Source organism: Psammomys obesus, unplaced genomic scaffold (genome assembly GCF_907164565.1).
Source record: "Psammomys obesus unplaced genomic scaffold, mPsaObe1.curated_primary_1811, whole genome shotgun sequence".
NCBI classification, from domain to species: Eukaryota; Metazoa; Chordata; class Mammalia; order Rodentia; family Muridae; genus Psammomys; species Psammomys obesus.
This window is the reverse complement of record NW_026596234.1, coordinates 12,243,282-12,253,785: the sequence shown is the minus strand read 5'-3', so window position 1 is coordinate 12,253,785 and position 10,504 is coordinate 12,243,282. Positions and strand designations below refer to the sequence as shown.

Genomic DNA, 10,504 nt, shown 5'->3' with positions numbered 1-10,504 from the left:
TGGTGATGGTGGTGGTGATGACAGTGGTGGTGATGGTGCTCACGGTAGTGGGGACAGTTATGGTGTTGGTGGTGATTATGATGATGGATATGGCGAGGTGGTGGTGGTGACAAGGGTGACTGCGGCCATGTTTGAGACAGTGATAGGCCAGCTGGAGGCAGGGAGGGGAGGACCACCCTGTGAATTTGACTCGGGCTGATTGGCATCTCCTAATGAGGAACATTCTGGGCCCCTGAGATTGTATGGACAGCTACGTTTGAAACCTGTCCCCTGAAACAGTCCTCACCCCCAGGTCTGTACTCCCTTTATTGTTCACACAACATCCTTGAAGATACCGTGAACGCTAGGCCCAGTTCTCATGCTGGAGACACAGCATTGACCGAGAGACCCTGTCCAGGCCACTCTCTGCTCGTCAGGGTCATCAACCAAGCCCAGCCTCAATCGCTCAAATTGAGTGTGGGGGTTCCTGTACACCCACTGTGTGGGGCAGGCAGGAAGTATCAGGGAGTTCTCCCGCTCCACTCCCCAACCTCAGCCCCGACCCCAGGAGCCAGTCTAGGGATGGCTGAGCTCAGTGTCCATGCTGTAGTTCCCAAGGTCGGGTGGGGGTTTCCACCACCTCAGCCTTCCTGGGCTGGGTCACCTTGCCCAGTCCCTGGACAGCCAACACGGGTCACCCCTGTTTCTACTCTGGGACCCCACCCCTCCTTCCTCTAGTGTCTCTTTTACTTTCAGCCTGTGCCACTTGCAATTGGCTCTTGGGTCACGTTCCGTTTATGGGAAAACCAAAGGACGATGGTGTGGATGGTCGATGTTCACCTGGAAAGAGAGGACTTAGTCTGCAGGCCCAGCACCTTCTCCTCACTCAACCCCTTGCCTGTCGTTTTTTTCTCTTGCCAGGATTACCCCTCCTACCCCGGCTTCCCACAGAACCAGTACCCCCAGTATTTCAGCCCATCATATAACCCTCCCTACGTCCCAGCCAGCAGCCTTTGCTCCTCGCCCCTCTCCACGTCCACCTACGTCCTCCAGGAGGCCCCTCACAGTGTCCCCAACCAGAGTTCTGAGTCACTGGCCGGTAAGTACATGTGTCTTTGCTCTCAGTTCATGCCTGTGGCCTGAGCTCCCGCATGAAGATTTGTGAGCCGTGGCCCAAAAGAAGCACACGCTCGTGTGGCCTTTTCTCATGACCTCTCTATCCTTAGTAACAAGCATGTATTAAGCATCTACTGTTTTCCAGGCACTCCTTGGTTTGGTCTGGGAATTTTTTTAAGATGTATATATATATATATATATATATATATATGTATGTATGTATATATATATATAAATATATATATATAAATATATATATATACATATATATATATTTGTTTGTTTGCATGTGTGCATGTTTTGTTGGCGTAAAACTGGAGTTACAGGTGGTCGTGATTTCCCATGTGTGTGCTGGGAACTGACCCTGCATATCTGTGAAAACAGCAAGTGCATTCAGCCGCTGAGCCATCTCTCCAGCCCTGGGGCACTGCCCACTTGATCTTTGTAGACTGGAATCGGATAATCTCACAGATACATTTACAAACTGGAATAAGGGGAGCCCCAGTCCACAGTGGCTTCTCACACACACACACCCCGGCCCCGCCTGCACCTACATCTTCCACAGTGCAGATTAGAGTAGCAAGTAACTGAATGGTAACTGCGGCGCTGGGATTCGAACCCAGCCCACTGGGCTTCCTCTTCTATACTGAGCTACTCATTGGCTACGTACAACTGAGATGTTTTCTAAAGCTCACAGGGGGACAGAACTGGTGGGGGATCGGGGAACCTGAGCAATGGTTCCGAAATAAAGAGGGCTTGCTGCCCCTGCCCGGGCCTGAGTTTGTTCTCAGCGCCCACCTTGAGCGGCTTACAACCGCCGATAATCACAACTTCAGGGGATGTGACGCCCTCTTCTGGACTGTGCAGGTACTGCACACACACACTCTAAGATAAGATAAATATATCTGAGAGCAAGCCAGCCGCCCTCTAGTGCCCATTCTCTCTGAGGTTCTGCTGCCAGTACAGGCCTCAGCCTTCTGGGACCCTCACACAGCCCTGAGGCACATGCATCTCCGATGCACGACAGTTTTAGGGAACCCCTGTCCTGAACAGGACTTTTAGGCTCTAGAAGATAAAGAAAAACAGTTTATGAAAGAAAAAACATTGGTTGGGGAGGAACAAACACAATGTTGGAGTTGGGTGGGGGTCAGCATAGCTTCAGGGGTTCCAAGGAACTATGGAGCATTGGTCTTGGATTTCAGGACTTCATACGCACAGCCATTCCAGAACCAGGAAACTAAGAGGAAGGGGAAGGGCAGGGAAACCTGGAACTCCAGAGCCAGGACCAGAGCCTGTACCCCTGTCCTGGGTCCCACCTCAGCTGTGAGCTGTACGGCCCAGGCTAGTTCCAAAGTTGCAATCCTCCTGCTGCAGCTTCCCAACTATTACCAGAGGTTGCTGTCTGTACCAGGTGTTTCCCGATTCTTGGTGTCTCGTTCAAAGAATTCATGAAGTGTCCCACAATAAGCAAAGCCACAGGGGTTTTATGGGGTGGGGGGGAAGCAAAGCAAAAGCACAGAGTGGAAACGCTGCGGGGGAGGGGTGGGCGCCCGCAAGGTTACTCCAGAGCCGAGTGTTACTTCTTCGGCTTCCTGATGGGGATCCAGGAGGAGGAGGAATTGGTTGCTATGGGCAGAGTGTGGGTGATTTTCTGTTTTGACTGACAGGCCTGGGTTATATAAACCTTGGTTAGCTGCAGATCCCCTTTCCCATGATGCCTCTGGCTGAATCATATGCATGCCCAATCATGCATAGGCATAAGATGGTAAACAGAAGATTTTTTCCCCCTAAAAGGTCTCTTAGAGGACAGTTTGTCTTATTGTGCATGTACCCAGAACCAGTCCAAATTGGACCAGCCCACTGCTCCTAGTTCCAGGATGTGTTTGGCCACAAAAGGGAGTTACTGTGAGGCTGCTTGCTCGGGAGTCACTAGGGGGTGGGGCGGGGTTAGAGGTGGAGTGACAGGTTGCTTTGTCTCATTAAGGAGCGTGCGCACGTGTGTGCGTGTGCGTGTGCGTGTGCTCGTGCATGTGTAGGAGCACAGGTGAGGAGTCCTGGGTTGCTAAGCTATTCTGCAAATGAGGTGTCTCATGGGTGCTGGGTCCCAGGGGCACCCAACATAGAGTCTCATTCTTTTGCAGTTTTGTCTTATTTGAGTCAGGGCTCCTGAAGCCCGGGCTGTCCTTGAACTCAGGATGCAGCACCCAGTCTTAAAGTCATCCCTTCTGCCTCTTCGCTGAGTCTATTGGTGACCTTGGGCTTGGAGAAGCGCCACAGCCTGATGCCTTGTGGACATTATTTACTAGCTATTCCTTGTTTAGGGAGTGGGAAGAGAGCGGTGGGGAGAGCCCTGCCCCCCCCTCCTGTGTTCTGGGTGTGTCTGTGGATCCCCAGCGTGTTCCTTCCCCAAGGAGCTCTTTATCCCTGTCCTGAAGACAAATGGAGACACCTGGCCAAGTGTTTCGCCGTCACCTTTCAAGGGAGCGTCAGGCTTGAGTGATTTTTAATCTTCATAGTTTCATCCCAGAATAGTTACTGAACACGCAGTCCCTGCTCACTTAGCAACTTCAAAATCATTTTCTTTGGAGAAAGAACATGAAGTCTAATCAGTGCCTCTTCCTGACCTTGGACTATCCTTGGCATTCTGTTTCCCTGAATGTGGCCTCTGCACACTGGTTTCAACAAAGGAGAAAAAAGGGGAGGGCTGGTGGGAAATCGGGGTGGAGGGGCACAGCCAGCAGGAGGATGGACCAGTAGATCCAGAGTTCAAGGATGAACTGGCTCGTCTGTTGTGATTTGGGTTATGTGGCTCACGGTGTCTCTGGGGTGTTCGGTCCATGGCTCATTTATCCCTCGGCCTCGTGTATAACAAGAAATAGTCAGATTGGCTTTTACTGTGACTCACAAACTCACAGAAAATTGAATGGCATCACAGGGCTGGAGAGATGGCTCTGTGGTTAAGAGCACTGGCTGCTCCTCCAGAGGACACACGTTCAGTACCCACCACCCACAGGGTGGCGCACGATTGTTTGTCCCAGGGGATCTGATGCATATGGTACGCAGGCATGCACATAGGTAAAACACTCATTCATAAGAAGTAAATTAATCTAAAGGTTTTCATCATCTCATGGCATCAGTAACTGTCACCTCTAACCAGGGTGCCTAGCCGCTTTTCCCCAGTGTCTGTTGCACAGGAGGAGCATTTAGCACATGTGCGCACGCATGCACACAGGCAAGCTCGGGCGTGTGCGCACACATGCAGGCTTTTAGTGTTTTCCACAAAACTCTGCTTTTGAAATTGTCTAGGGTGCCTGGTGTCTCCAAGCTACTGCAGTGGTTTGACTGACAGATCCCATGGGCTCTCAGCCTTGCCTAGGCCACACTGGAAGACACGCTGCTCTGACAGGCAGCAGTCTCTGTGCAGACATCAACAGTGCCTGTACAGGGCATCTCAGCAGCAGCTGCTCCCTCCAGCAGCCCGTGAGGCATTTGCCGAGACAGACCCGCAAGTTCCTGCCCGGCCAGCATTCGGGACAGTGAGCCCAGCCTCTGTGGTGGCAGTGGAATTAAGACAGTGATAAATAGCAAGCACTTCTGGACATTTCTCAGACGTTTGCAAGCTCAATAATGCACTTCCGCATAACCTGGAGGTCAAAGAGGAAATCGAAAGGAAATAGGAAAGTACTCTGAATTGAATGAAAATTAAAACACACAACGTATCAAAATGTATGAGATGTCATGAAAACCCCAAATGGGAAATTTTTAGCAGTAAATGGTTGTTTGAAAAGAAGAAAGGGGGTTGCCAACAGAACACCTCGTCTTTTTAATTTTTAAAAAATATTTACTCATTTTATGGGTATGAGTGTTTGCTTTTATACGTATGTTTAACATGTGTGCTCTGCCAGGGAGGCCAGAAGAGGGAATGAGACACTTTGGAACTGGAGTCACAGATGTATGTGACTGCTGTGAGGTGCTGGGAATTGAACCCAGGTCCTCTGGAAGAGCAGCCAGTACTCTTAACCACTGAGCCGTCTCTTCAGCCCTAAGCCCTCACCTAGCTTAAGAAACTCACAACAGAGACAAATTAAACCCAAAGTAAGCAGAGGCGCAGAAATGAGACCAGGAGGGAAATCAACCACAGCTGAAAACAGAATGAAGGAGGGGGGATGAAATGACCACAGAGGAGAGGGGTGCCGTCACCCTCTGCCTGAGCTGACAACTTAGATAAAATGTGGGTTCTGTGAAAAGCAGAAACTGCCTGCCTCACGCAAGAAGAAAGTGCACCCCTGCACAGCCATGCACTCAGCAAACAGACTAATATTTGTTGTTGAAGATCAACAGAGCTGAGGTATGGCTCTGTTGGAAAAGCACTATCCTAGTGTGCATGAAGCACTGGGCTCCAGCATCAGTACCACACAGGGCCAGACACGGTGGCACACACCTGCCATCTCAGCTCTGGGAAGCTGGAGGCTGGAGGATCAGGAGTTCAAAGTCATCCTGGGCTGCAGAGTAAAGTCTGCTCCAGCTTGAGCTATGAGAGACCCTGCCTCAAAGGAAAACAGAAATCACAAGGAAAATCTACTGAACATTTTAGTGACAATGGCTGATTCTTCACGAACATGGAAGAAAATTAAAGCTAAATCCTTCGTGAGGCACCCTCTGAGGGCATCAGTAGCCGGAAGCCAGAACTGGACACGGACATTATAAGAAAATCCCAGGCCACACCTTTCATAAACAGAGCTGCTTCTAAAGAAAGAAAGAGTGGGGCAAGACCAAGCTTTTATTGATTGGGTTTTTTTCCTAAGGATGAAAAAAAAAAAAAAAAAGGTTTAAAATTGTAATTCAATTGATATAATTTACAATATTTGGAAGCTGAGGGATGCAGAAGTACTTAGCATTTTCAAACCTCTAAATCAGGTGGAAAGGGAGAGAGGGCCTCTTCACCTCAGCCAGGAGGAGAGGGGGAAGGGAAGAGAAAGGTGGGTGTTATCAAGTTTACAATCTGGAGGAAACCCAGAACTCTTGGAGTTCATCCGAGGACCCCACACACACACACACACACAAGACTCCACCGTTACCACTCTGGTGATCAAGCCCTCAAAGCATGAACCTGAGGTAGAAATGGCCGGAAGCTCGCCTCACTACGGGCATGCATTTTCATCTCTCTGCCTGCTAGGAGTCTTCAAGCCCTCAGCCTGGGCTGCTCCCTGAAGCCAGCCGCCCTCCTTCAGTTCTTCCCGATCTTCGAGCATGTGCCCCTTCACCCAGGAAGCCTTCCCTCACAGACCCCTCATGTAATACCCCTAGCAACACCCAGCACCTTGCATGTGCAGGCGCACAGTTGTGTGTGGAAACCAGATGAGAATCTCAGGTATCACCCTCAAAAGCGCTGTTCACCTCCTTTGAGACGAGGTCTCTCATGGGCCTGAAACTCACCAGTTAGGCTAGAGTAGCTGGCCAGCTAGCCCTGAGCCAGACCTAGTTCTGTCTCCCCGGCACTGAGATCACCCTCTGGAATCGAACCCAGGACCTTGGGCCTACACGGCAGGTGTTGAGCTGTGCCCTCAGTGTTTGCTGGAGGTTTATAAAGTGCTTGAGCCTCCAGACAGGGCCCAGAACCTGAAACGGGGCCTGATGTCTATGGGCTGGGAGAAAGTCACAATGGCGTGGCTGGTAGTGACCAGCGGTTTAATCTTATACTCTTGACCTCCGGTGCCGTCTCTGGGCCTCCCCTGGGGGTTGCAAGGAGAGGGCAATGGTGTGATAGTCCCCAGGAAGAGAGAGCCAGCCAAGCTTCTGACCTGTGGCTCATCCCTTGTCCCACCCCAGGTGACTACAACACCCACAACGGGCCCTCCACACCCGCAAAAGAGGGCGACACGGACAGACCACATCGGGCCTCGGATGGGAAGGTGCGCGGCAGGTCAAAGAGGAGCAGTGACCCCTCCCCAGCGGGAGACAAAGAAAGGGGGGAAACGGGGGTGTTTCCCCGGGGGGGGGGGGGAGAAGCCGATCTCTATCTGTAGCTCTCCAAGCTTTTGGTCAGTCACAACCCAGGGGTGAAACCTGGAACAAGTAGGTTGACTGTAGAGGGTCCTGCTGGGTAACTAAGCTGGGGAAGGGCCACCTGAGAGCCAGCGGGGCCCATGCTTTTTACTCCTCACTGGCATCCAAGTCCCCTGGGGAACCATGGGGCCCTCTCAGAGGCTCCTGGGCAAGCTGGAGAAGTGGAGTATGCCACTGCCCCTTAGGCTGCCGAACCCCAAAAGGGGCTACACTCGAGAGCCCCTGGTAAGGGAAGATGATGGACAGGATCTTTATCTGGAGCACAGTGGTGGGGACACTTTGTAAAGAGAGGTGTCAGGTCCCATCCCAGACCAAGCGACAATAGGCAAGGGCCAGTTTAGGAAGTCCGGCTTGTCCCAACCTGGGGCTGGCCCCGGGTCTACATCCTCAGTGTGGCCCTAGCAGCTCAGGCAGGGATGTTCCGAGGCTGGCGACAGAAGCACCTGCAGGGACCTTCACCCTCAAGCTGCAGGCGCGCTTGGTCACACTTCCTCATGTCCAGGTCCCAGTGGCTCCAGTGTATAGCCAGAACTGAGGAGGCAGGTCTTCAGGACGTGCTGGCACTTGTCAGATAGGAATCTTCCCGGAACCAGCCTGCACAGGGGAAGAAGACAGCGGGGACATAGGCCTCATGAGTGCCCTTGAGGTAGACCCAAGTGACCATGGTGTACACAGGGAAGAAAGCAAGCAAGTCCAAGGGTCTATGCTGCTCTCATTGCTAGCTGCCATGGGCCTTTGGCCTTTGAGCAAAGACGGGATGGGGGCTCACCGCGGCACCATGGCACCTGGACCTTCCGGGGCTCCTGGCAAGATAGCCACAGATGCAGACCCTGCCAGCATCTCTGTCACTCCTGAAAGTCTCTGGCCCTGCATTTCCATCCAATAGGCTGGCAGAAACCCCATTTCATCTCTGAGCCCCGGCCTTGCTCCCAGGAATGCCTGAAAGTCCTGGGGTTTGTGTGGTCTCGGGACGCAGAAGCACGGCCAGGTTTGTTACTGCCTGTGTGGTCAGTGAGAGGCCAGCTGCCTGCCCGTTGCCCTACTGTGCACTGGCCATGGAAATCCCTGTTGAGTGTAAGGACATTGCAGAATCAGCCATCCAGTCTTTGGTGGCAAAAAAACAGAAACCACAGAAACCCCAGGAAAGGAGGGATGTGGAGAGGGGCCCGAAACAACCAAGGAGAGAAGAGGAGCCTAGAAGGATGGTTCCTCCAGTAAAAAGCTTGTTACACAAGGACCTGAGTCCTCAGCACCCATGTAATACACCAGACTAGACGATGGGGTAGACTGGGGGGGGAGGAGCAGATGCAGTTGGATCCTGAGCATTTAGTGACCAGATAGTCTCTAGCCAGTCAGTGATCTCTAGGTTCAATAAGAAGCCCTATTTCAAAAGCTGAGGTAGAGAAACAAGGAAGACATTGGACTTTGCTATCTGGCCTCCACGTGCATGAACACACATCTGCGCGCGCACACACACACAGTTAGATTAAGGAAATGCAAACCCAAGGAACTACCAAGGGACAGTCAGGGTGTGGTCCGACCAAGGAGCAGGCTGTTTGAGAACCCAGCACCTCGAGACCCGAGGTCAGATCAAGGCCCAGCTTAAGTGTTATGCATGTCCCTTCCTTGGCACCCTGTGGGGATGGGGATGAGGACAGAAGACCTGGGTGGACCCAAGACAGGAGCGCACACTACTGAGGCCCCTGGCACCACCTGCCCACTGGTGCGGCTCTAACGGTGGCTTGTGGCTTTGCTGTCCAGTCCTGGAAAATATTGTCCTTGTGAACCTCACCCTCTGTGCGCTGTTAGCCGTCAACAAACTACACACTCCAGGACTCTACCAGGGAGAGATCCCCCTGCCCTCAGCCTGGGCATTCCATCCTGCCCTCCCTCAGGCCCCGCCCCCTTTGCTTTGAGATAGCTTCTCACTATGTTGCCCAGGGTGGTCTTAAAGTCCCCGGCTCAAACCAGCCTTCTACCTCAGCCTCCCAAATAGCTCCACATCCAAAGGAATGCTGCTGTATCCAGCTGTGTATCTCAGGCTGAGCTGTGTTCCTCCTGCCTCAGCTTCCCAGTGCAGGCACAGTACCCTGCTTCTATTCTTATTTTGAATGGGGTGGGACTTAAGACAGGGTCTTAACTCTATAAGCCCAGGCTAACTTCAAGCGTCAAACTCCTTTGCCTACCTCAGTCTCCCTGGTGCCGGGATTACAGGCAAGCATGGTCCTGGCTTCCCCTCCCCCTAGTCTGAAAGCCACCCTTCTCACTGAACTGGCGATATCCTTACACTGCCTTCAGTGGGGTTTTGGGTCTTTTCAAAAAGGCTCCTGCTGTCTGTGTTCTGCCTCCCTCCCACATTCCTGCATGTCTCCTCGGGCTTGAAAATGCTTAGAGTAGCACAGGCAGCCATACTCCCTTCTGAAGAACTCTGTCCTCACCCGCTGTAGCCTCTGCTCTTGATGGGAATGGTGGGAGGGGACAGACATTCTTCCCATGCCACGGAGGAGAGGGTGGGAGGGAGGGTCAAAGCATAGAAGTGGGGCTCACAGGGCAATATTGTTCTGGAAGCACCTGCTTCCGAAATACCAGCAGATGAGAATGGGCACCAAGGTGTGAGCACTGCTTTGCTTTTGAGTGTAACGTCAGCAGGTGCATTCACACCTCTTCCGTCTTCCGGTGGTTTCCTAGATGACAGAAGCCTGGGAGAGAGGCCAGTGTTTAGGTGGGAGTTCTGAGCTTGTGTTAGACGAAAACCCCTAGGCCAGAAACCAGCTTGAGCTGGCTGACATGTAAAAGCAGAAATTGTTTGAAGGATAGAGAGCCTTCTTGAAACTCAAGGGTGATGGACAGCCAGGCTATGGAGCATCAGAGAGCTGATGGGACCTGGAAAGGAGCCTGGGAAGTGGGACGAGGAAATTCAGTTAGGCTCTCTCTCCTCCAGTGTGAAGGAGTTAAGAGCCCCACACTGTGCCTTCTCGATGGCCCTGCCCCATACAGGACCAGACAGTGGTCTGCCCTGCCTCAGGCCACCCCAGCTTCCCCAACCTTTACAGACACCAAGTCCTAGGGAAGCAAGCTCATCTCCATCTGCAATGGGCCTTCTTTTCCCCCTCAGGCCACCTGGCTACTAACAGCCCTCAAAGATGAGGCTATGGCTTTCTTTCAGACCCCAAATTTTAAATCTCAGATCTATCTGAGGTAGTCAGAGATCCCACCCAGGCCCAAGTCATAGTAGCCATGGATAGCGACCCACAAAATGTCCCCGGGGGCTCACCCACTAGGACCAGGCTCGGGCTGTTGAGATGAGGAGATGGGGTTAGGACTGCTTGAGGAGAGTTCAGTG

At 52.3% G+C, this 10,504-nt stretch overlaps 1 protein-coding gene across 1 annotated transcript in view; it reads left to right on the top strand.

Annotated features, from left to right (window-relative positions):
- Positions 1 to 10,504, top strand: part of Eya2 (EYA transcriptional coactivator and phosphatase 2) — a 92,627-nt gene that overhangs the window by 38,849 nt on the left and 43,274 nt on the right. The window contains exons 6-7 of the mRNA XM_055596085.1: positions 901 to 1,078; positions 6,925 to 7,076. Coding sequence (XP_055452060.1) covers positions 901 to 1,078; positions 6,925 to 7,076 — 330 coding nt within the window. The remainder of the gene's footprint in view (positions 1 to 900; positions 1,079 to 6,924; positions 7,077 to 10,504) is intronic.